The following is a 26,828-nucleotide window of genomic DNA, read 5'->3' on the forward strand; positions in this document are numbered from 1 at the left end:
TATACCTTTTGACCATTCTTCTTTGTGAAATCTCTTCAGATCACCCCTGAATCCTTTTTTTCAATTCACCAGACAGGTTTCCTGCAGGATTTAGCTCAGACGATTTTCTTTCGTGAACCCTTTCGATTTGGCCACATTTTTTTCATTATTATACCAATAATGACCACCTCTCATTTTACTGCAGTTGTCCACTAGATTGTCATTTCAAAAGGTTCATGATGGCGCGCTCTCTCACAAGCTTCTCATGAAATTTTGAATATCTGGCACCTTAGCAGCACAGACCCTCCACTATAATTTAATTTTAACGCATTCATTCATTTCATGCCGAGCCCACATGGGGTGTATGCAGCAGAAGGCACAAACTTACCCGATCAAAGCACATTTTTCCACGTAATTGTGAAGTCGGATAGATGGTTGATGTTCTGGCATTGCTCCCAAATAACTGGTTGACTTATTTTTATTATTATTTTGGTTATTATGGTGATTTGATAAAGCCCCAATATTCCCCTTCTTAATTGGGTTCTTTAACAGTGATCTTTGTTTTACCCGTTACTATCCTGCTCGGGGGCAAGACAATCATGGGTGTTAAAAACTGGTGATCTTATTTTTCACATTAGGATCCCCCCCCCCCCCCACAGAGGTAATTTATTAAAATGATTGCTTGGATTTATCAGATTTTCAGTGTCAGATTATTCTGCTGCGATAAATAGAGGAACATCTTTATCAGGCTTGCCGATAAATTCGTCCGCATCTGTAGCGATCTAAGTCTCCCTGAGGTCTGGTGTGCATATGTACAAGCAGCTGGTTTTCAACGCTGTATTATAAACAATGTATATGGTTCGGTAATAGCTCATTTATAATTGTTCTCTAATAAATGCTGTCACATTTGTAAGGAAAGATGGGCTTTAATAGTTTTATTGGTTTTCTGTACAGTGCCTTGTGATGGTTTTGTGTGTGAGAGGCACTCAATAAATAAACTTTACTTCTCTTGGGAAAGTATGTGGTAAAAAAAAGCTCTACTTGTCCTTTGTAAATGAAACCTGTAGTGTACTTGCAATCATGTTTCTTGATGGGACAGAGGGGGAAAAAAATTAACCAGATTGATTTTTTTTATTTCCATTAAAATAATTTCTTCTTTTTTTTTGCACACAATCACTCTGCAGTCGATGCTTACAGGATTCTCTCACTCAAACTACGCTGGGAGTGCTGTACTTCCACATATGCCTGACCGACGCACACAAAGCTGAGAGCGGTGCTGTAGCCTAACACTGCGAGGCAGAGCCTGGCTGAAACAAGTCCACCACTGTGGAAGGGCAGCAGATAGAGTAACACATGTCAGACAAAACAGTTTTGTTCCTCAGCTGTAGCTTGATATAGGCTGTCTGGAGGGCTGAGAATGTCAGCCGTGAGACTTTAAGGACGCCTCCGTCACTGCAAGTTCCAGCTAATGTGGCAGACAAGTCCGCATCGTGTTTATTATAACCAGAAGATATTAAATGCATTTTGTTTGTTTTACGCTTTAGCAGAGCCCCGATCACATCCTCAGACGCGGGATTTCAGATGCAAATGAGAATAGATCCTCTCCACCTGTCGGACTGAAGGTGATGGCAGGACTTAGCAACCTGGGGCAAGCTTTATCCAATAATTAAATTAAATAATACATTAACACGTCGACTGTCAGCCCACTTAGGCTAAGCCAGAGACAAAGCGTTTGAGTAGATGATAAGGATGCTGTGGGGAAAAAAGCTAAACTAGAGGTGGGATCAATTAAAAAATGCATAGATACTGAGTGACAATTTAAAGGGTTCAATTGCATCATTTTCTAGAAGGGTATTTCTTTAGATTTACATAGATATACAGCTGTTTTCTTCTGTTTTTCCTTCTAGGTAAAGTGTTCAGTCTGATTATTTCCCCAGTTAAACATCAGACCTTTGCACCAGGAGTTACTGCATTTATTACATATAACATAGGAATAATTACACTGGATTGGCGATCTGATCCTCAAGAGTAAAAAAAAAAAAAAAATGTCCACAGAGATGCCATTACAGGTACAAGTCCACAGGCCTCATCCGTCTTTTGAGTATGACAGGGGGAGGGGGGGGGGTTGTGCTGCTGGCATCATCCACCTGCATGGGGACCATCAGTGTTGCACGGTGCGCAGCGGCCCGATGAAGGGAAGGAGGTAGAGAGTTTTTGTGGGACGTTTTTCACATGCGAGCTCGTTCCCTCTGCAACCTGGAGTTGTATGTTCGGGACACGGTGTTCCAGGCGTCCATATATCTGTCCATACACATGGCGACGCATTTCTGGAGAGGGCGAAAATGGAAAACAGGACGAGCGTCTTTTAGGGGGATTATTTTACGATGCATAATTTCAGAGGACAGAACGTTCTAAGATTCATTGCCTAAAAGTGGTATTAATACGGCTGCACAACATCAGGAATCGATATACTACTGCTTAATTTTCCGATTATTTTCACTACAATTGAATCAGTTTCCCCAACTCTTGGTTTTTGTTAATCATAATGGTCTTACCCGTCTCCACACAGTTTAACCTCTCAGCCACAAAACATATACATGACGTGTGAAGACATAGGGAGATAAAATGATGATGGTCATGTCGACGGTGCACATGTGACCCCTGAAATGAAATTTCATACCAAATAATATATCTAAGCAGGCCTATTGCAAATGCAATATACCGCATTTTTCGGACTATAAGGCACAATTATAAATCCTTACATTTTCTCAATAATTCACTGTGTGCTTTATAATCCACTGCTCCTTATGGTCTGAAAAATACGACATTGCATTGAAGTTTGTGATTAAAAAATAAAGTGCAGCTCTAATGGTTATACATTTTTCTGCTAAGGAAAAAAGGATAAAAAGGGGCCAGTGGGGTTATAATCTACTGGATTTAAAGTGTAGTTACACTGTGCATGAAACCAGACAAAAAGCAGCACCATTAATTATGATCATATAGTATAAATATTTGATTACATTTAACGCTTATTTAAAAAGTCTTCAAAAAGTTTAATTTTGCAAGACTTTTCAATTTGCCAAATTGTGAGATTCATAAAGCAGAGCTTAAAGCGGGGATCTTCATATACATAACTAGTTTTTAAGTTTATAGACATTCTGAGTGCTCTTGGGGGCCCCCTACCGGCTTCGAGGTGCTATGCAGCAGCTTCATTAGCTTATGCCAAGGGCAGCTAGGATAACAAATACATATAGTGCACATAATACATATAGTGCACATAGGAGATTAGACACGGTTATTAGGAGAGGAAGACAAACATTGACTTTGTCGTGCAGCTCCAACATAATGTGAGGATTTTATCTTGAAATTGTAAAAGGCCCACACCAACGTCCACAGTCACCTGGAGTCAGTTGGCGGCTGTGACAGAAGACGTGGGTCATGTCGCTAAAACACCTACCTGTTCGGAATTGTCCAATGAGCTTCCAGGCTTCCCTATGCACTTCTTGAAGCATTTATCAGTCATTCTCTGAAACACAAAAACAGCGCTCACTGTAGCACCGGAGCCCGTGGGAGTGGGCAACAAAAAGCAAAGCTGCATTAAAACCTGTTTATTCATCACTGACAGCCCATCAGCTACATGAAAAAAAAAAAAAAAAATTGTAGTCCCATTCACATGTAACCCTAAAATGCTAAGTTAGCTTAGCATCGACGGTCCATTGGTTTACCTGCAGGAGCTCCTGAGCGTTAGCCACCGCGATTTGGACCTTAACCTGCTCCATTATGGTCCCGGTGTCTATTTTACCGCCTGACCCTCCGGCTGAGAAGTCCGACCCGAACCCGTCCATCTCTACCGGCGTCCGGTTCGACACAGAGCCTTTATTAAACCTGTTTATTGCGGCCACACGTGTGGAGAGCAGCTGCTAGGTTTCACACAGCTTTCAGTGCCCTTGATGGAGAAGGAAGACGCTATACGTCATTTCCGTAGAACGTATGCACTCTGCATTGTGGGAAGTGAAGTTTTCCCGTGTGCAGAACTGAGCCCTTCTTTGATTTAGTATCTTAAATCTTATTTTATCGTATTTTAATATTTCTGTTTATGGTAAATGAAAGTGTTTCGGCCATGAAAAGGAAACAAACAGTGGCAGTTTTTGATTTGGTCCAAATGGCAGCAATAAAAGAAGGTGAGCACAGCGACTGTGACATAAAAAAAAATATATATCATCTGTCATTTGACCTCTGAGCATGTTTATAATATTACAATTGCACCCGTCCAACCACTCAGGTACCCCTGATATCTGCTAAGAATCTGCGTGCTACAGAAAGTAGTTCAAAACAACAATTTTTTGAGTGCAGTTCACATTTTTGAAAACATTTAATTCAGATTACCTAAATTTATTTCGATTAATTGGTTGTAGAGTTATTAAAAAATGTGAAAATAGTGAGCAGGAAATCTTAAACTTGCAGTATGTGGCAGTTATTTGCTATTACTGTGAGTGTTTGATGGCACAATAGGTTTATGGGCAAAAAACAAAACCAAAAAAAAAACAAATAAAACTTCATGACAAATCCCATCTGCTCAAACTTGTAATAGGAGGGTAAATAGCTACCATAGTTAGTCAAATAGAGCGTTTTTCAGTCCAAATGTCAGCCAATAGTATGATCCACACACTAATTTGTGAATGATGTCATGACATATAGTTTTTTTTCCTTTAATTCAGACAAAATGAAATCATCAATATATATGAATCAATTCCTTTAAACCTGGCTGAGCTGAGTTAACAGTTATTGTTAAAGATGAACTGGCACAATGCCTTTGTAACTTTGTAAAGTGCCTCAAGATGACATGTTTCATGAATTGGCGCTATATAAATAAAATTGAATTGAATGCTGCTAAGAATAGAGCGATCCAGCTCTGTTTGCTGTCAGTCAGACCGTGGTGTGCTGTAGTAGGGGTCCAGAGCAGCAGAAGCTGAGGTTTGCCCAGGGCGCCATTTACTCAAGAGCTGCCCCTGGCACCAACATAGTAAGTAGGTGGAACTAGGGCTGGACAGTAATTCAATAACAATGTATATCGATCGATAGACGTGTGGTTCAATAGAAACAAAAGGGGTCAATAAAAAGAAGATAGAGAAACAGCCTATCATGTAGGTTAATACTGCAGTCATTACATTCTCCCCTCCAATCACAAACGCAGAGCCATGAACGCTTCTTCAACAAGCTTCAAAGAGTTCAGAGAGCATGTGTTCTTTTTTCTTTTTTTAGACTTAAAGTTTTGGTAAAAAAAAAAAAAGAAAGTTGGTTGAATATAGGCTTGTGTTTGAATGCAGTGTTCTTTATCTAAAAATAGGTAATTAAGCAACAGCATTAAATGGCCAGGGCTGCATTTAAAATATATGTTTTGAATTTTTTAGATAATTATCGATATCGATCAATATAATTTTTATTTTATCGAAATGCTTTTTCCCCTTATATTGTCCACTTCTAGGTGTATAGGTGCCCTGTGCTCTGCAAGGTATGCTGAAAGATACTGAATCATAATGTAAAAGCTGTTCTGGTGATCTATGCTGTCTGGTTCCAACAAATTCAAAATTAATAACCGTTTCCTGTATCTGACCGCGGGTTATATTTTGTGAAGACACTAAAATCGTTTATGTAAATCAACAAATAGACTGATTCCTCTTTATTGCCTATTTGTTTGTAACTTACAACCCTGTGAAAGGCTGTAGATAACCATGTACTTACAGGTTTATTTATTTCTTATTATTATGTATTTAGTTATTATTCAAGAGCTTTTAAAGTGTTGTCCTGTGACTTTAGCTGTGTTTTAATGCCTGAATGAGCCACAGGTCAGAAACTCTTCAGAAACCCTCAAGACTATTGCTGAAGATGACTTTAAATGATTTCAAGAAAAAACTGAAATGGTCCAAGACTTTGGCAAACCCATGTGCCTTTAGATATTGTAGTAGAAGTAAACTTTGAATAGAGTCGGGAAAGACTCAAAAATGGAACAAAGCTGCGTATTAACATGTATTTATTGCAGCTTATTGTGTTAACTGTGTTGGCAAGCAAATACTTCAGCAGTTTTTCTACACATCACTACAATAGATCCCCCTCAAGGCGGCGCTAGAGGAAAAAGTAAGAACCCTAAAGTGAGCTGGAACCAGGGATAGCTGCATAGATAATGACCAGCTTGACTAAAATCTTAAACCCTCATCGTACACACTTATAGAACATTTTACCACAAGATGGAGACACCACTCCACACAGCCAAATCAGGGCAAAATAATTTGCTATTGCATTTTTTTCTAAATGTTGCACCAACAAATACTGATGGCGTTCACAAAACATTTATGTTTTTTTATTGGATGTCAACGCTTAGTGCAGTTAATCCAATGCAAAAAAAAAATACTGCTTTACTTGGGAAAACGGCCTTGCAGTTAAACACCAACATTTCCACAATTCGCCCAAGATGAGCAGGTAAACAACCAGCATTCCTTAATGGTTACAACAACCTCTGATTTGTTCAGTGCTGGGGCCGTTAGCAGTGAAGACGGCCCCCTATAAAGACCCCTCTCCTAAGGTTTCAGACGTTGACCTCAGTGAGCAGACCACCTGCTTTGAGTGAGCAAACATGTGGTGCAGGGAGCCCTTTGGCAACAACAAAGTGACGGTTACTGTCCCCCAAATGGACAGCGGTGAACTGACGCTGGGGTCATTAGGGGGGTCTAATGAGTGGCGTGCCCGCCTTTGAGTATTTAATGAACAGTTACACAATGCCAGTAAAGAGGCACACGCATAGGGTTCTCAGAAGGCTTTGCCTGGAAAAAAAAAAAAGTGCTGCAAAATGAATTAACCCGAGATTATGATCATGAGTTCATTAATCTAATCTCTTTTAAATCTTAATCTCCTTAAAGCACACTTGTGTGTATGAAAGCATATGGCCCAGTCAGCTTTTGGACAAGGCTCCAGCGAGCCCAGGCAGCCACGGTTATGAAAATATAAATTACAAGGGCATGCGGTCAGTGATGCTGAACTTTGAAGTTACACCCTGTCGCTTGGGACCTCCAAGTGTGAGACGGGCGCAAAGCCTGCAAAACGATTCACACCCCTTGCTGTTTTTCACATTTTGTCCTGCTATGACCACAATTAACAAGGTGATTTTATGTGGTATATCTCGACTAAGAAGAGTATGATTTTGAAGTGGATGAAAAATAATACATGCTTTCAAATTGTTTTTATAAATTAAAAAATATTAAAGTTACTCTCCCTGAGTCAAAACCTCTCTGCAATTATAGCTGTAAGTTGTGGGGTGTGTTTTGGCCAGCTTTGCACATTTAAAGACTGAAACTTTTCCCCGTTCTTCATTTTGCAAAGTAGCTTAAGCTCTGTCAGATTGTATAGAGAGCACCCTTGAACAGGAATATTCTCAATCTTGCTGCAGATATCCAGTTGGATCATGGCTGCATTCGTACTGATCCATTCAAAGACAAGAATCCAAAGATCCAAAGAGTCATTTTTACCATGAGTCCAGCTCGCTAAAAGCTCACTCAGAGCTGCATATAGCTGCAGATGTTACATGAACTTTTTAAAAGATATCTTCCAAAGAAAATGTGTTCATAATAAAGCATTAAAAATACAAAACTGTTACAAAAAGGGGGTTTGGGTACAATTTCTTCAATGAGATCTTGATAATTGTGGAAATTTCTATTAAAAAAAACATATAGTTTGCTATAATGGCAAGAAACATTGATTTAAAAAAGGTACTTTTAGTGTCATTCTGTTATGTAGATTTAATGCACTTATTCCATGTAAAAACTGCTAAAAGTGCATTTGCTATTAGATTTACACATAAAACATTCATGGGTTCAAGCAAAGTTTTTACGAGCCATTGTGGAAGATCCAAAGAGTCACTTGCGGGCTCCGGAGCCTCAGGTTGCAGACCCCTGATCTAAGCCAATCTTATGTAGCTGTGGCCGATGGTTTGGGGACGTTGTTCAGCCGAGCGGTGCATCTCTAAACCCAGGCTCAAGTTTTTTTGCAGCCTCTAACCTATGTTCTTCCAGCATTTTTCTGCATTCAGCTCCATCCATCCTCCCATCAGCTCTTCCTTCGTGTTCCCGCTGGAGGAAGGCATCCCCACACCATGATGCTGCCACCACCACGTTTCACCATGGGGTGGTTCATGTGTGTTCAGGACGATATGTAGTGCTAGTTTTCTGTCAAATGTAGAAGGCCGTGGCAGTTCGATTTTGGTCCAATCTGACTAATTTGGCTCGTTGTGAATTGCAAAAGGACACTCTTTGAATAACAACTTTCTTCTGGCCACTTTTCCACAAAGGCCAGTATGTTCCACCTGTGCTGTGGACCACTGTAGCTCCTCCAGAGTCACCATTTGCTAATTAGACTTGTTAAAGTCAATGATTGAAACTGCATTTCTCAGTGTTGGATTCAGGGTTCTAAATACAAACAGATGCATTCCTTATTCTCAAAAAATAGTAAACTGGGTATTATATCCATTCTATTTCTTAATTCTGCATCATTTTGTGTTGGTCTAACTCAAAACCACAATAGGACGCATTGAAGTTTATGGTTGTATTGCGACAGAATGTGGAAAATCTCAAAGCTACGGGTACTTTTGCATGGCACTGTATACTATTTTGACGTGAGTGGCACTGATGCTGGGGATTATCATGATGGAGACAATAAGAAGAAGCGCATGAAAAGGGAGATTACTGAAAAACACACAGAGACATGCTCATATGCACACAAACTGTGACAGCTGAGGAACAACAGCAGCTTTGAGGCTTCAGAAGCAGCTGCTGAGTGACAGAAAAAGGGAGCGAAGCGCTCATGGAGGAGAAGGGGAAACCTGAGAAGTGTGGAATCTACTCTGGGAGCGGGGGTCCTGCTGCTGGAGGTCACTCAGTTCAGGGCAACAACAAAAAAAACAGGGTCTCCCAGAATATATGCATATTAGAGATCAAGCAAATAATTGATATTTTCTCATAATTCCTTTGAAGTGCATGCTTTTGGACCTGTCGAAGCAAGAAAAGCAGGTACGGCTAATGGCATGAACAATGACTCTGCTCCTTCAGTAAACCAAAGAGGCAGGTTGCACAATGGAGAAACTGGCACACCTAAATACAGTACAGCTTCTCTTTCATGTTATTAAATACACGTCTGGACAAGTTGAGGCACTTCCCAAGAAAGATGGTTTTAATTTCTCAAATACCTAAAGATATCTGTCACTCAAAAAAAATCAAAGAAATCACACACACACCTTTTTATTTTAAAGCAACTTTCTGTTGTTCAGCGTTGAGCCTCGATTTCTGCGTGTGCGCATGCTGAATTAGGCTGATCATACACTGATCTTATTTCTATGTTTGGGGAGCCTGCCTGAAATGCAAGGGCATTCCTTATAAATTCTTTTAAACCTCACAAGCACTTAGATCCTGCAGAAAATGTCAGGAATTTTGAGCAAAGAAGCTATTTCAATCGCCACAGAAGGACTTAACCTCCAATCATATGATCATTGAGACTGTTAGTTAGGCCTGTGTGGAGTTAGTTGAGTTGTACAATTTCTGTTCAAATGTGAAGAAAAAAGTCAGACATTAATTCCTTTTTTTTTTCCCAAACTCACAAGACGATTGACATCCAGGTCTGAGGACCAAGTATCAATCTTGACTTCCACCGTGAAAATGTATTTGCCACACTTATAGATTATTTAATCTAATAAGGGGGGAAAGCACACCAGACTTTATGGGAACATATAGAATTTAACACCTTTTGGAAAACATCCTCTGGACTGAGACAAAAGCTGAACTTTCTAAAAAAAAAAACAACAACAATGTGTCAGGGTGCACATCAGCACAGCATTTGAGAAAAGGACATAAACCAAACCAGGTGGTGGCAGCGTGACTGTCCGATCTGGTGCGATCTTCTCCTTCAGGACTTGAATTACCTGCAGTAACGAGTGGAACCATGACTGCTGAAAATCCAGAGTATCCGGAGGATGTCCGGCCATTAGTTCATGACCTTAGGCTCCAGTACACGTGGGTTATGCAGGAGGACAATGATCCAAAAAACATCAGCTAGATCACCAACAAGAGACTAAAAAAACAAACAAAAAAAAATCTAAATGGAGGTTTTGAAGTGGTCCACTCAATCTACTGAGACATATCTGATTGAGACATTGCACAACTTTTAAACAGGTGGTTCATAGTGAAAAACCCTCAAATGAGGCTGAATTTAGGCAATTCTGCAAAGAAGAGTGGGTCTGAATTCCTCCACGTGGATGTAAAACACTCACGGACAGTTGTCACAAACACTTCATGGCGGATGTTGCCAGCAAAGATGACACAGCCACTTATTAGATCCAGATTAGATTTGTACGGGCTCTTTTTCTGATATTAAAATTGTCTTCATGTTCTGAAGCATCTAAGTTTGAAAAAGAGGGAAAAAGTGGCCAACACTTGTCCATGGCACTGTATGCATTAACATATTGCTCCAACAATATTTAGCTGTAAATTATGGAGCTTTTGCACTCTGGGAGTACAAGTAGTTTTTCTTTTTTATTCAAAGCAGTTTTCACCAACCGTTTTGTTCTTGGGGCTGTGCAGTGAAGGCTTTGATGTATCATTCAGTTCTTGAAGCTAGGTTTAACAATGTAAAGAAATAATAATCCAGCTGCTTACCGGAAAAACCTGAATAATTCAGCCGGCGCTGGTGTGAGTTAGTCGCCGAAGAGTGATGGCTATGATCAAAAGACTCACGACTTTCTTATGCAAATTAGAATATTAGTGTATTTTAAAGATGCACATTATTATGCTTAGTTTCTTTACTAAGCACACCATGCTTTATTTATAATATGTTATCACTGTCCCAGAAGGTATTTTAAGCATAAAGCAGGTATTTACACAAAAGTTATGAAAATATAAAGTAGTGGTAAACAGCATAAGCTTGTGACACATTTCAACGTCGACAGGACAAAAAATAATGTGTTGAATGTCTTAAAACTAAGACTTTGTAAAGGTTTCACCCACCAAAACAATTTTTTTCCTGTGACATTTTGAAGGACATGTCTCTGCAACCTGAGTATCTCACAACAAATATGGCCCTCAAGGCTGGCTCTTTCTAACTTTCTAGCAGTTGCCCAAACATATGCAGCATATGTTTGAGGAGAGATCCTGACAAGAAATCTGAGTAAGCATGCAAATTTTAGGAAAAAGCTTTTGAATGAAGTAATAGCAAGTGTGAGACCATTCAGTCAAAATATACAGTTGAAACCAGATCTACTGTTCAAAAAGAAACATAAAAAAATTCAGTGAGAAACACTGAGAATTAAGTAAGGTTGCCAAAATTATTTATTTTTGTCAAATACCAAAATATTAGGCGAGAGAGAGAATTTGTTTGAGTGTTTTGATTACTTTGTATGCTTCTGATGTGTCGATTCCACAACATTTTAATTAGATGCAGGCACACTCTTGAATGTATTTTAAAGCAACGTGTCAAAAATATTGCTTTCCTGTGTGGTATCATTGGGGGGAAAAAAATAATATCAAGAGGGGTGGACATCTGGTTCATAATTTCTAGATGCCAGAAGTTGCGACATTTATCCATTCAAACATTTATATGCAAGTACCATGGGAATGTCCAGCCATCTTACTGTTCAGAGATGAATGTGTTGTGGTGCAAAATGTGTGTATCATGACAAAAGAAATGGTCCCAGTGAAGATGCTGGTGAGTAAGTTCCATTACCCAGACTGCAAGTCCTGTGCCAACATGAGCTGAATGGCCAATCAGACATGAAGAAACCATTGCACCATTAGTAACATAAACTATAGTTTGCAAAACCCCTCAGGGACAAATACCTGCATTTTTTAGGGATATGTCATATGGTCTAATGAAACAAAAAGTTAAATGGTTGGGCACGTTGTTTTATTAAGAGGACACAGGGCAACGTTATTAAGGCCTAAAATGTCCTGTCCACTGTGAAATACAGAGGTAGCAGCATCAGGTTGTTGACCCATGCATTTCACACACACACACACACAAAAACAACACTATGCCGGCATATGGAAGCAGCGTCAGCCAGGGGGGGGTTCTTTTAAATGGGCAATACCTCCAAAATAATCACAAATCAAGGATTTTGGATTGGATTGATCATAACCTGGATGACAGGGGCCAACAGGGGCCCATGCCCCTGCAGAAATGGCCCTGGCCCCTGTTATGGCCCCTGTACTAAAAGCATGATGTTAAATAAACTTCTCATAACTATTTGCAATGGCAAAGAAACCATAACTGATTGGTCACTTTGACCAATATTTTTTTTACCAATATAGCTTTACTTAAGTTTTAAAGAATTTAAAACTTAAGATGTTTCACATTTAGCTTTAGCCATATTGAGCAGGGGGCAAAGTTTTCAACTACTAGATCAGGGGTCTGAAACCTGCAGTTCCAGAGCCACAAGTGGCTCACTTAATATTATTACATAGTTAAATATTGCCATTTTACTGTTTTTAATTTTTTTTGTTCTGTGCCAGTGAAAAAACACTGGCCCCACCTTGGCCCCCGTGGTAAATTTGGTCTAGAACCGCCCCTGTGGATGACTGAGAACCTTCACCAACAAAAACTGGGTACAGGACATCAAAGTCATCGTTCTGGAGTAGCCAACACAAGAAATTGATTTCAGTTTCATAGAAAATTAAGGGGCGATGTGAACGAATCCGTTTACAGGAGATTTGCAGCTCCCTTCGTGAGCTGAAAGTTGCTGTTAAAGTCAGCTGAGGCGCTCAGGGACAGGTGTCTCTGGCTGATTTACTGCAGCGCTTTGTGACAACAAGGAACGAACACAAGAGGAGGCTTTTCAGTGGAGGCTGCCGCTGATTGGTCAGCTGCGGCGGAGTGGGCGGAGCCAGCGGAGCCCCACGGCTGCCCTCGGCTCTCTCTCTCCTCAGACTCGCTCCGCCAGTCAGTCGAGCTTCTTCAACCGTCGTCGACCTTCGGAGCGACCTAACTTTTCACGTTGTTCCGACGCGGACGCACTCCCGAAGTTTTAGAGCAAACAAATGGCCCGTCCGTCCTTACCGTCTCCCAGCCGTTCAGTGTCGGATTCAGTTGTGAATTTACACGGCAGATTTGCCTAGAGACGGCGGCGCAACTTCAAAGGAGACCGAAGGCGAAGTTGTAGCCAGGAGAATAAAGGAATCCCGGATCGGCCCTGCTTGCTCGCGTCAACGGTAAGACGCCTAATCCTCCACCTAAAGTTACGGGTTCTGTGCTCGTCTGACGCGGTGGTTTGATTTTAAAAAAGCGTGTGTCTGGAAAAAAAAAAGAAGAAAAAAAAAAGAAAAAAGGGGGGGTCTGGCTCCGGGCTGTAATTCAGGACGCTTTCATGTCGGCTGTTATGCTAACTTGGGGAAGGGAAGTTGGGACGCATGGTGAACTGCTGACCAGAACTTCCCGTTTTCTGCACAGAAAACCCAGCTGGGTCCCCCTCCTTTAGAGCCCCTCTCCGCGGAGGCCCGGGGCCCCTTGCAGCCGGAGTGAATAGCCGACTTAAATTTATCTACTATGCCACAAAAGGAGCTTTAAAGCGGAAGCTATTTATTTGCTCGCGTTCGAGCAGGAAGGACGGGCTTTGTGAAGCCCTGGACTTCCTTTCCTTCTGGGAGCTAATCACCATGAGGAGGTGCGATGATCCAGCCGAACCCTTGAAATGATCTGGATCATGTCTTATAGTCAGGTTCTGGAGGCGTCCCCTACACAGAAAGCGTTTGGCCCCTGGCACCGTGTTGCATCGACAGCCAGCTGAGGGCCAGAAACCAGCATGGAGGAATGTGAAATGTAGTTTTGGAGGCGACTCACAGGTTGCTTATAGGGGCAGTAAGATGGCGATCAGATTAACACAACCCAGGTGTTCTTCAGCTTACACTCCAAAAGACGACTAGGTTGTTTTATTTGTTTATTTTGTTTTTTGTCTTTGAGGTGTGACAGTGATGTATGTTGTATTGATTTTTTTTTTCCAGTGTATATCTCTGTGGCACACAGTGTGGTTTTTCCAGTGGGAGTGCTCCTTATCTGATCTCCTTTCATCTCCATACAGTCTGAAGTCCACTTCCGTTCAGCTGATGCAAGGGTTTTTTATTTATTTGTGAGCAATCATTGGCCAGGCCGCTGGGCTTTATTCATTCATAAAGCCAGAAGGTAAAAGGGGGTGGAAAGGCTTTCCGCACAACGTCCCCCTGGTCTATTTACTGGGTTTATCCCCCCATCCCTTCATCCACTGAATGTGTTTGTGCGTTCATACATTTATTTGTCTAATTGGCTACTTCTCCGTCTTGTTTGTTCGTTCCTCTGTTAGGCGGTCTGGTTTTTCCATCCCTCTATTCCTCTGTCCAGCTATACATCCATAATTATCTGTTTATGCGTTCGTTTGTCTCTCCGTCCATTTATACATTTCTTTGTCTTATTACACGTCCATCCCTTTTTTAAATGTTGCCTTTTTGTCCATCCAGATATGTAAATAAAGTCTGGACGACGTGGCCGAGACTTGTACCGCGATATAATTAGGTCTTAATTTCAGTCTATGCAGTATAGTTGCCATATTGATAAAAAAATCTAAATGAAAGCCTGTACGGACAATTATTTTGCCATGTTTATAAAACGCTTCAGAAATATTTGCGTTAAAAAAAATAACATAAAAGCCGAATTGTCACTCAGTGACAGATGCTGTAATCACGACTGTAACGCATGTTGAAATATCGGAGGCGTTATTGAAAAAAGTTGTGTTGCAAAAATATATTTCTATTGCATTGTTGTCCACCATCCAGTCATCCATCCTTCCGTCCCTTTGTCCAACTATCTATTTTTTTTCCATCTATCAATATATCAAGATTTTAAAAAAATAGACTGTATTGTTTATATCGAGACGTTGCATTGTAATTACACTTTTCTGTATTCCAGTAAGTCATTTTTCAGCTGTTGATCATTTCCATCTACAGCTGTGTGTTTTTAAAAAAAAGTGCCTGTGAGACATTTGTGACAAAGCTTTGATTGGGCAAGGCACATTTATTTGTGTAGCACATTTCAGTACAAAGACGATGCAAAATGCTTTACATGATTAAAATATAGGAAAGTAAAACAGAATATTAGCAAGTTGGAATACAATGTAGAAACAAAACGAAAACATGGGAGAATAGAAACTAAAAGCAAATATTAAAAAGAGTCGGACTACACAGTTGAATAATTATGTTTCAGTAAAAATATTTAAGTTGGACAGTCGAAGGCAGTCCTAAACTAATATGTTTTTACTCTAGATTTAAAGGAAGTCAGGCTTTCAGCACTTTGAGCAACATATCAAACATATCAGAATAGATATCGTTTATCTACATTCAGCCTAAAATATTGAGATATTATTATCCATTGTCTAAATATCCTGTTTCCTTTCTGCTCCCTTCCTTTGGCTTTGACGTCTTCCCCATTATAAGCAAACGCTACATAACAAAAAAAGTTTGACCCGGTGCGCTGACCTTCTCTGTTTCTTCTTCTGTTGTCCGTCGCCAGGTCCGCGTCAGGATGTCGGTAAGCAACCACGAAAACAGGAAGTCGCGCTCCAGCTCCGGCTCCATGAACATCCAGCTCTTCCACAAGACGTCGCACGCCGACAGCCTGCTGACTCAGCTCAACCTGCTGCGCAAGCGGCGGGTCTTCACCGACGTGGTGCTGAAGGCCGGCAGCCGCTCCTTCCCGTGCCACCGCGCCGTCCTGGCCTCCTGCAGCCGCTACTTCGAGGCCATGTTCGGCGGCGGGCTGCGGGAGAGCCGCGACGCCGACGTCAACTTCCACGACTCCCTCCACCCGGAGGTGCTGGAGCTGCTGCTGGACTACGCCTACTCGGCCCGGGTCATCATCAACGAGGAGAACGCCGAGTCGCTGCTGGAGGCCGGCGACATGCTCCAGTTCCACGACATCCGCGACGCGGCGGCGGACTTCCTGGAGAAGAACCTGCACCCGTCCAACTGTCTGGGGATGATGCTGCTGTCGGACGCCCACCAGTGCCAGCGGCTGTACGAGCTGTCGTGGAGGATGTGCCTGGCCAACTTCGCCGCCCTCTTCAGGACGGAGGACTTCCTGAGCCTGCCCCGAGACAAGGTGCAGGAGCTGATCCTCAGCGAGGAGCTGGAGGTGGAGGACGAGAGCCTGGTGTACGAGGCCGTCATCGACTGGGTGAAGGCGGACATGGAGCGGCGGCACGGCGAGCTGCCCGACCTGCTGCGCTGCGTGCGCCTGGCCCTGCTGCCCGAGTCCTACCTGCTGAAGAACGTGGCCTCCGAGGAGCTGGTCATGTGCCACAAGGTGGGCCGGGAGATCGTGGAGGACGCGGTGCGGTGCAAGATGAGGATCCTGCAGAACGACGGCATCGTGACGGGGTTCTGCGCGCGGCCCCGGAAGGTCAGCCAGGCCCTGCTGCTGCTGGGGGGCCAGACGTTCATGTGCGACAAAGTCTACGTCATCGACAACAAGACCAAGGAGATCACGCCCAAGACGGACATCCCCAGCCCCAGGAAGGAGTGCAGCGCCTGCGCCATCGGCTGCAAGGTACGCGTGTGGTCCAGACTTCCTGTTAGGGCTGAACGATTTTAGAAAATAATCTAATTGCAATTTTTTTTTTCTTAATATTGCGATTTTTTTATTTATTTATTTTTTCCCCAGTTTAATTTATCATGTCTTTTTAAACATATACAAACAACAAATCATTTTGTTTCCTCGCTGTGCAGATTAGTTGCTAAAACACCCGCAGCATCTAAACTCAGAGCAGAAATAATTGCGTTCTGCCTACGATATATTTCAACCAAAATTGCAATTTTGACTTTTCTCTGCATTAACCACAAGCAACAAAAATGGATGTTTGTAAACAAGGACTATTCAAAACAAGAACTTTTAATGTTTCTATTAATCAGAATATTATTCAAGAGAACAGCTTTTAAATGATTGGGACATCAATCCTTGTTGAACATAAAGTGCAACCAACAAGCAAGTCTATGTAATAAACTGATTGACCAGTACTTAATGCTATGTATGATTATATAAACTCTAAAACAAGTAATAAAATTAGATTATCTCACTGCTGCAACTGTCTTCCCTTCCATGTGGAGGCAAACCCACTTTAAACATTTTACTGACACCTAAAGGACGTGTCTGATTCACTAATTGTTACATAGCCAAATATTGCTGACTCTGCGATTTGGAAATTGCGTTTTTTTTAATTGCGATTATATTGAAAATGCGATTAATTGTTCAGCCCTACTTCCTGTGCGCACATCCTTCGGATCAAATGACGGTTTTCTGTTTGTGCGCCTCAGGTTTATGTGACCGGAGGCCGCGGCTCTGAGAACGGCGCCTCCAAGGACGTCTGGGTCTACGACACGCTGCACGACGAGTGGTCCAAAGCGGCGCCGATGCTGGTGGCCAGGTTCGGCCACGGCTCCGCGGAGCTGGACCACATCCTGTACGTGGTGGGGGGGCACACGTCGCAGGCGGGCTCCTTCCCCGCGTCGCCGTCCGTGTCGCTGAAGCAGGTGGAGCAGTACGACCCGCAGAGCAACAAGTGGACGCTGGTGGCCCCGCTCAGGGAGGGCGTGAGCAACGCCGCCGTCGTCGGCGCCAAGAACAAACTCTTCGCCTTCGGGGGCACCAGCGTGAACAGAGACAAGTATCCCAAGGTGCAGTGCTTCGACCCCTGCCAGAACCGCTGGTCGGTGCCGGCCGCCTGCCCGCAGCTGTGGCGCTACACGGCGGCGGCCGTCGTCGGCAACCACGTCATCGTGATCGGGGGCGACACGGAGTTCTCGGCCAGCTCGGCGTACCGCTTCCACAGCGAGACGTACCAGTGGTCCAAGTTCGGCGACGTCACGGCCAAGCGGATCAGCTGTCACGCCGTGGCGTCGGGGAACCGCCTCTACGTGGTCGGCGGCTACTTCGGCGCGCAGAGGTGCAAGACGCTGGACTGTTATGATCCGTCGTCGGACTCCTGGGACAGCGTGACCAGCGTGCCGTACTCGCTCATTCCCACCGCCTTCGTCAGCACGTGGAAGTACCTGCCCTCTTAGGCGCTCCGAGGTCTCTAGGTGAGTAACGGCGGCGTGCTCAGATGTCTCAAAGCTCCCTGGGAGCAGAGCAAACATCTGGACCCGCTGTAAAGAGGCGGCTAGCGTAAACCGCCTCCTACCACCTTGTTACATTCCAGGCCTGGGTGAGGGCCGCTCTGAGCCCGGGGCGGTCACTTTAAAGCCCCCAAACTGTTTTCCCCGTTGCCAGGGGTGACGCTTGTTAAAGATTATCTAAGTGCCGGGTGTTGGACAAACACGGCGGCGTTTATGGGGTAGAAAGAATGTCGGCGGCGCTGCTAATTACAAAGCAGGGGGGGGGGGGGGCTCCGTCAGCGAGCGGGGGGGGCAAGGCGGAGCGACGGGGGGTGGAGAGTCGGTCTGCAGGGGTCAGGGCCACCCGACCCCCTGCAGACCCCCGACGGACTGAAAACGGGTGCGAGAGGCGACGCGTCACATGTCCTCTGCAGAAAACATGGCAAGCGTCTGAATTATGGGATGGCAGCGTTGATGGGGGCATTCTGTGCTGTTTGCAGCAGCACTTCGGGGGTCTTTTTATAGATCCGGGACGCAGCGGGGCGAGGAGGTAGCACCCCCGTCTCCAGGCCCCTCGTACCATGCTGCTTTAAGAACGGTGCGCCTCAGACAGGACAGGTGGCAAATATCACAGTTTTATTTTCCCGTTGGATGAAGAGGTTTTTATTTCTGGTTTTTCCTGACGAGTGTCTCAGTGTTTGCAGAGGGAGTTTAAGGAGGGAGCTGGTGGCTGAAATGAGGAGAGGAAAGGCTGCAGTGATTGGAGGGGGGGGGGGGTATGCAGGTTGTAGGTTGTTTTTAATGCACCCTCGTGGGCTTAGTTTAGCACTTACGCAATCAATAATCAAAACAGCCGCGGACGGTTACGCAACGCAGTGACTCCTGCGCATCATTTTATCGGTTTTTATGGCCCAACTTTGGGAAGTAGCTTTATATAACATGCTGCTGTGGTCTTGTACCTTTTTTTTTGTTTTTTAGTTAGTAATGCGCTTTTAGAGAAATCTTTAAGCGCAGACGACAGAAGGTTGATTGGACGGCGTGGCGAACGCAGGAGTGGCGTTCTCTGCTCTTTCAATGCGACGCGCTGAAGTGACGGCCTTGAGTTAGCTGAGGGGTAGCCATGCGGGGTTTAGTTGTTTTTACATATTAATAAGAGTGAAAGTTTTCAGCCTGCTGCATCAAATCCTATGAACGGCTTTTCCTCTGTCTCTGAAGACTTCATATTCAGTAAGACGCTTTTATTTGGAAGTTGAACCATAAGATATCAGATGTTTTTCTTTTGCTCTTTTAATTGTTGCTGTGACAAGTTCTTGTGATCTCTTTAACATTTAAGCGATGTCCGAATGATTTCATGCCTTCCCCGATACATATTCTATATGATGATCGTTTTAAGGAAATGTAGTTGAAAAGTCGTAGCAAACGTCCTCTTTAGCAGCGTATTTAAAACGGGACGACGTGTTTTATTCATGCGTATCCTTCCCAAAACATCCGGGGGGAAATTGGCTCAATGATTCATAACCTATGTTCCCTTTTTTGAAAAGTAAAAAAAAAAAAAAAAGAGAAGATCCAGGCTAACATACTGGGAGTAAATTCAACAATTATTTTTTTTTATTTGACAGGCTCTTGGGTTTTGCAGGAGTTTTAAGAGGAAGCGCGCACTAAGCAGAGGGCTTAGGCGTGGCCTGTGTCTACAGTAAACAGCTGGAGGTGGTGGGGGGGGCTCAGCGTTAGGCGAGGGCTGGTATGCGCGGCCGTAGCCATGGTAGCTGAGTTTTTTAGTGCCAGGATGGAGGCAGACAGCCTGACTGTAAAAGATCAAGGCATCATACGAGTTCACAGCTACGCCAGCCCACTGCTGCTGACATGTATGCCTAATTAGAGCAGAGAGGAGGAGGGGGGGGGGGGGGGGGGGGGGGCAGGTTAGGTTAAGCATAGCTCCAGTTTCCAGTTCAGCTATGCTTCTTGGTTCGCTGGTACTCTCTTTCTCTACCGGAGGCTGTGTGAGTTCGTAGAAAAGCAGCACGTGATCCGTTCTCAGACCCTAAGCGTATTCTGCAGAGGTTGGCAGCTGAGACAAACGCCTGCCTAAAAATACATTTTCTCCAGAGGCCATCGCCCGTTCAGCTGGGCTTGGAGGGGAACGCCGCGCGTCTCCTTCCCTCTCAGCTGGAAACCACCAGTCAGCTGTTCTCGTCTTCCCTGGTAGCATTGTTGGTTTTTACTACTGCATGAAAACCACTTGTTTTCCACGCGCGCAGACAGGCACGTCGTTTTAAAGAGCCAGGTCCAGTTCAGCAGGAATGAAGGCGCGGTTTATTCTACGTTTGTTAGCGTGGTGCCACCTCTGGGTGACATCCCCCCCCACCCCCACCCCACTGGGTCGCTCTGCCCCCGGCGCTGCCATTAGATGTGGCAGACCGCAGTCTCCATCAGCAGCAGCCGGACCGAGCCAGCTGCTGCTGATGGAGACGCGTTTATAATCGTTTAAGTCTTTCTGGCCCAAGACGGGAGTAAACAACTTAGTACGTTTCTCACATGGTTGTCAGGAAGAAAAAAAGCGAACGTCGGTTTCACCCGCTGCCCTTTTCCACTTCGCCCCATTTTAAAAAGGAAGATATTTCACCGTCTTGATGACTTGATAGATATACCAGATGGGAAAGTGGTGACATTACACATTATATAGGAGATTCTGCGATTTAAAAAGAACCAAACCAGACTCCAGTTTGCATAAAAGGAGCGGCTGATGATGTCGGTCAATCAGCCGGCAGCCCGAGGCCCATTTCAAGCCCGCGGCCAGCGGACTCTTAAGTTTGCCATCAATAAACTCGTTTTAATCCAATAAGAGAATCAACTGTAGACGGGCTTAAATGGCAACAGCTTAGCCAATTAAAACGCATAACCGGGGTCGTCTGAGCGTGAAACAAGTCCTCCTAGCATGGTGACGGTTCACACTGCAGATGGAGGCATGTGAACAGCTAAAAATCATTCTCCGTGTTTCGGCCTGGAAAACGGGGCCGTAGATGCAAGAAGCCCCTCAGAACATCTCAGCTGGACATCAGAGACCCGTAGAAAGAAGCGTGTCGCTGAAGGTAGGCGAACCAAAAGCGCCCAGCTGACGTTTCCTCGCCTAGAATAAAGCTCTTCGTCTTTAACGAGGAAGAACCGGGTCCGTTTGTTGGGCTTACCTGGGATTGCCACGCCTTCTTTACCAGAAGACGCGTTCATGGGCACCAACTGGACTCACTCTCAGCAGACGGGGCATTCTCACCCACCGCTGTCTCTCCCCTCCACCTAACCAGGGACGCTTGGGTATAAACGGACTTCCTTTGGTTTTTTTGGGTTTTTTTTTTTTTTTTTTTTTTTGGCAGGTCTCTCCTGAAGCTGGCAGCTCTCTGTGGCAGGGCACACCTGCAGAGGTCGGGGCGGGCTCAGCGGGACTCGTTGGCGGGCTCGGACAGCTGCTGTAAAATGGAAAGGTCAGGATCAGGGAGGAGGAGGAGGAGCGCAGCCCCCCCCCCCCCCCCCCCTCCAGTCACTCAATACTAATGTTTTATTAATGCCTTCGCTGCGAGGGCCACCAGGAACACAGGCTGAAAGGAGCTTTTATTGCAGCATCTGTGTGCAGCAGCAGCGGCGCTCCCTCCGCCGCCTCGGCTCAGATGCGCGCTCCTCCCGCTCTCTCCCCCGAGTAATCAGGCCTCCGCGTTACAGACCCACTCGGCACGGCCGCCCCGCATTAGCATAAACCTAATGGAGTTTTTATTGGCCTTTTCTCCGCGCCGAGGGCTAAGAAAAAGGGAAAAGGAAAGGCGGCGTTTGAAATGGCCGAATAATCGCCCAGACTAATTAGATTACAGCCTTAAAAAGAGCCGAGCTGTCATACAGTTTACAGCGGCCCCCCCTCTCACAGCGCCAGCTGGGGGTGGGGGGGGGGTCTGTTAATTAATCACAATTACGCAAATATTTGCAGAAGCGGCGCAGGAGAGGCGGTTATTGAGTCCTGCAGATGTCCCGGTCTGAAACTGGACTTTCTGTAAACATTCATGCTCAGTGTGGAGTCCTCTTACTCACAGATGAGTTTGTGTGTGTAGTAGTGGGGGGGGGGGGGGGGGGTCTCATTAGCCGACCCGTTGCACACATGGGGCAGCTTAAAGAAAGAGGGCGGGGCTTTGATGTGGCCCGCTACGGGTAATTGGGCTTCTGGGGGGATCCAGATGGGCTCCGTGGCCTAAAACCTCTGGATAAGGTGTCTTCTGGTTTCTTCTGGGAGTCGCGTAACTGGTGCCGGCTCAAATATTAATAACAGCCTGAAAACTGGGTGAAAGGGGACGAGCGTAACCGATCCGGCCGGGCGCTGCGCGGTATCGACCTTGACGTGTAATATTAGAGGAGCTGCGCGGCGGCGTCGGCTCATCGCTGTTTGTTGTGGCTCAGGGAGCAGAAAGTTTGATCATGTGAGATGGGAACGGTGTTTGAGGGTTTTGAGGTCGGGCTGTATTTTCATGAAGGTTTAGTTGAATTTTGTTGATTATGGCTCACATTTAGACATGGAGAAGGCTGCTGACTAGATGTGCTGTGCTGAAGTGGGATTGACACCGTCATTTTAGGCTCTAAAGCTGAAGATGTTGGCTGTTCACTGTGCTAGACCCAGTTAGATTATTGGAAAGTTGAGTGGAAGGGAAAAATGACCGTTTTCTGTTTTTTAAGCTATAAGTGAAGTTAGTTTTTTACTTGGAAGTCAAAGTCCTGGAATAAAAGTGAAGAGGAAAATAAACCAGGCTGTAGGGCCGGGCGATATGGACCAAATATAGCTAATGTAGCATATTTGTTTTTTTCTTTTCATAGAGTAATTATAAAAAGGCGTCTCTGAATCGAAGCTTTATCCCACATGTCTCACAGGCACATTGGTCAACAAACAGCTGTGGCTAAATATGAGAGACGGCTGAAAGACGACCTACTGGAATACATCAAAGTATAATTATAACGCAACATAGACCATCTCGATATAAAGGATGTAGTCTCATCTTACATCGCTTTAAAAAAAATCTTGATATTTTTACAGTCTCCACATGTTGCCCAGCCCTGGTTTCTAGCCTTCCTCCCCGGTGGTGTCCTCTGCTCCCAACGGGAGGAAAACTACAAACGGATACAGACGGGTTTTTCGGTGTTTTGCAGACAATTCGATGCGTTCCAATTAAATCAGCAGCTTAATTCCTCCGCGCTTTGGCTTTGAAGTCGGCTCCGAAGCTGCGACCGGAGACGCGCGTTTAGCCCGGAGTGATACAAGAGCAGCATCTGTGTAGGAGCTGTGTCATGGTGAGTCAGACCCACACGGCCCCGTCCAGTATCTGCTCCCATGTGACGCCGGAGGCGGGTTTGGTGTGTTCAGTTCAATTAAATTTTATTTATATAGCGCCAATTCATGAAACACGTCATCTCAAGGCTCTTTCCAATGTCAAATTCAGGCAGAAAGACCCTGAGGAGCCCACAAGGGTCCGTTTCCTCCACACAGATCTGTCAAGAGCATTCCTCTCTTTTCCTTCTTTTTTTTAAATATAGTGCATGTTATGGCACGTTTAACTGAATGATCATATCCTTTTGATGTTACAACAGAGCAGAAGAATCAAGCCAATCATGTTTTCTGCCGTAAGGCATGACGTTATTTTAAGATCTTGCATCTATGAAAGTGATTCTTTCTCTCTGAGGGCGATTCAAACCTGTTTGCAGCGTCTTTGTTGTTCTGCCGTTTTTCTTTTTTTTTTTTTTTTTGGTACCAGCATCCAGCTGTTGCGCCTCAGGCTGACTCTTCACGACTTCAACAGTCGCGCATAGCTCAGAGATGCCCGTTGCAATGATGTCAGCTGGCGACGATGAACGCTCGACCAAAATAAGGCGCCGACTTCTTAAGGCGCAGAGCAAGAGCTATCATCAAAAACATGCAAATCTGAGGCAAACGCCGTGTTTAAGTTTCTCTGCAACCCCCTCCCAGATATCCTGGGGAACATTCCTCCATGGCAGCAGGCGTGGCGAATCGCACGCCGAGTTATCTGGGGTTGCAGAGCAAAGCTGGAAATGAGGGCTTCGCGAGAACTCATCGCAGCGTTTGTCGTGAAAACTGCTGCTCGCGTTACAGGAATTTTGGAAAAATTCAATCGCGAGTAGCCAGCTTGCAGTTTGGAGTTGTATCTATTTTGGGATTATCTTCCTATTTCAATTCTGAGGAACTTCTTTTTTTTTTTTTTTCATAAAGAGGTTCTCTTTGTTCCCACCCTGAAATATTCCTTCCCCGAGAACATAAACGGGCCAAGCGGCTTAATCCCGCGTACCGGGACGACTTCGCTCGCGTACCGTCTTGAGGCGTTATTAATGCCGTGCGGGTAAGCCTCGTGAAACGGGGCGGTGATAAGCTGATGAGGACCAAAGAGCCAGCGTTCACACACACACACACACGGCCTCCTCGTACAGCGCCTAAACGTTAATCTCCCTCTTCTTCTGTTCCCCCAGATGAGCTGCGGTGTCTGGTATGCAGGCATATGTCTCTGCTGTCTCCAAGGAGGAGGAGGAGGATGAAGAAGAAGGGGTTTGTGTCCTCTCGTCCGCGGCTCCGTCCTCGCCGATGAGTCTGCAGAGGAGCAAAGGCCTGGAAAGCAGCCCAGAGACTGAGAGTCTGCACCCCCCCCCCCCTCCCCACCTGATCTGTTTACTCTGACTTCTTGTCTAACTTTCTCATGGAAGCAGCCTGCGGTTCCAGCAGGAGTTGTTGCCATGATTACTGCAGGAGGCCTCGCAGTCATCTCTCTCCTCCTAGCCGGGACAAATAAGCTACTGTGGCCGGATCAAACCCGCGCCGGTCCGTTTCCACTTTTATTCCCATTCGCTTGACACGTCTACTCAGGTGTGAGCGGTTTTTTTGGGGGGTGGGGGGTTTTCTGCTCGCAGGCTGATTTGGACCTGCGCTCAGCCAGCTGTACGGCGAAGGAAGCAAGTCGTTTGTGAAAGTCTATTATTTTGTGCACAGAAATATTCTTCCTGTCTGTATTTTTAGTCTTTGGACTCGGGCTTCCCTCAATTTTGGTGAGCTAAATTTGTACTCTGCTCCGCAACAGAAAAAAAAGTAACGAGCTCGCGGGAGAGAACGTTGAAGGAGATACTCATCGGTTTTTTTTTTTGTCTCAGGGTTAGTTTTTTTTTTTTACTTGTTCAAAGAAGGGTTGTGTTTTTCCTCTATCGTCCTGTTTTTGTGAATGTAATATTTCTGTGTTTTACGTTGTTTCTGACCCCTACAGTGGTCCTTATTGGAACTGTAAAATAGCCAAATCTCTTAACTTCAGTGATATGTTTGATTTTAAATGCGTGTCTCCTTTGTCGTTAGCTCTTTTTAATATTTTTTTATGTACATTTCTGAGTATTGTTAAAAGAAGTCTTTTGTGTGTTTTTTTTAGTTTTTACATTAGGTTTGTAATTAATATGTAGATATCTTTTTGATTTGCACAAAGAAACCTCTCAGTGGTCTTAATTTTGTATCTTGGTCTTAACCCAGTTGGGTATAGTGAGTAATTGAAGCCTTTTTGTAGCAAACTTTCATGTCTTTTTCCACATTCTTTATTCACACACTGTGCAAGTCGCCAATATATCCAACTTTCTGTCTGTTGTACCGATATATAAACTGTTACTGCTCATTCTACAGCTGAAAACCTGACAATAAACTTAATTTCCCTGGAGTTCAGTTGATGTCATTGAATATAAATAGTTTAAACAAGATATTTACAGACGTGCTGTAAAAGCACTCCACTGACATTAAATAAGAAAAATATTCCTGAGCAATAATTTTGTTTTTAGTGCTTTTTGATCAGAAGTTTACATGCATTGCCTTTTAAACAATTTGGGAAATACCAATGATGTCATAGCTTTGTATGCTTCTGATTGGGTAATATTAACTTGGGAACAAAAGCAGAAATAACCCTGAGGGTCACTTTCCACACTCAAATTCTGTTTTGAAGTGAGCTGAAATGCCGCTCTGCGAGGAAGAAGTCGATGCTCCAAAAAACAAAACTATAAGGTAGATTAGAGTTTACAAATGCACTCTGGGACAAAGACTTAAGGTTTTTCTGAGGCATTCTGTGGTCAGATCAAATTAAAGCTGACGTGTTTGGCCATAATGACATTGATAAATTTGGATGAAAAAGTGGGAACCCCAGAAGAGTGAGAGCAGTCCTTGTTGGACTGCTTCCTCTGGCCAAAATTAACCTTGTCCATGCAAAGGATAGCTCCAGACATTCAAAATCTAAGTTTTTTTGTTTTTTTCCTCTGGCCTGTGTCCTGCATTACTTCTTTAAGCTCCTTTTTCTTCATGTCCAAACTGGTTCCTAATCCCAAAGAAGGCATTCAGGGATCAGAACCAACAGCCTTCCAGTGAGAATGAACTGAAGCGACTTCAGTTTGTGCTGAGATTGTCCCCATCAGTCCAGGCAAAAGTCAGAAGTGTGAGAACTCCCAAATGTGGAGAACTCCTGCTAGGTGCAATTTTTTTTATCTTTAGTGTCAGTTCTGCTGCTGACAGCTGACTGGTTGAGGTGGTGCTAAGGCTTGTCTTTAGAATAAAAATTAGGCTTTTCCATGCAACTGACATACAAACCTTTAAAGAATTGCTTGATATTTTAAAGGTGCCATGACATCACTATATAAACCATTTTATGTATTCAATTC

The 26,828-nt window shown here is 44.3% G+C and overlaps 2 protein-coding genes across 2 annotated transcripts; one reads left to right on the top strand and one right to left on the bottom strand.

Moving 5' to 3' along the window:
- Nucleotides 1-1,930: 1,930 nt before the first annotated feature.
- timm13 (translocase of inner mitochondrial membrane 13 homolog (yeast)) lies at nt 1,931-3,954 on the bottom strand. Its single transcript, XM_012877930.3, has 3 exons — nt 3,705-3,954; nt 3,437-3,505; nt 1,931-2,306 (listed from the first exon to the last, which is right to left on the bottom strand). Exons 1-3 carry the CDS (start codon nt 3,822-3,824, stop codon nt 2,208-2,210), a joined length of 288 nt encoding a protein of 95 aa, XP_012733384.1. The 5' UTR covers nt 3,825-3,954; the 3' UTR covers nt 1,931-2,207.
- Nucleotides 3,955-12,916: 8,962 nt separating this feature from the next.
- enc3 (ectodermal-neural cortex 3) lies at nt 12,917-25,843 on the top strand. The gene is made up of 4 exons (XM_012877882.3): nt 12,917-13,217; nt 15,544-16,578; nt 17,343-18,107; nt 24,627-25,843. Exons 2-3 carry the CDS (start codon nt 15,556-15,558, stop codon nt 18,087-18,089), a joined length of 1,770 nt encoding a protein of 589 aa, XP_012733336.1. The 5' UTR covers nt 12,917-13,217; nt 15,544-15,555; the 3' UTR covers nt 18,090-18,107; nt 24,627-25,843.
- The last annotated feature ends 985 nt before the right edge of the window (nt 25,844-26,828 follow it).

Source organism: Fundulus heteroclitus, chromosome 9 (assembly GCF_011125445.2).
Source record: "Fundulus heteroclitus isolate FHET01 chromosome 9, MU-UCD_Fhet_4.1, whole genome shotgun sequence".
NCBI classification, from domain to species: domain Eukaryota; kingdom Metazoa; phylum Chordata; class Actinopteri; order Cyprinodontiformes; family Fundulidae; genus Fundulus; species Fundulus heteroclitus.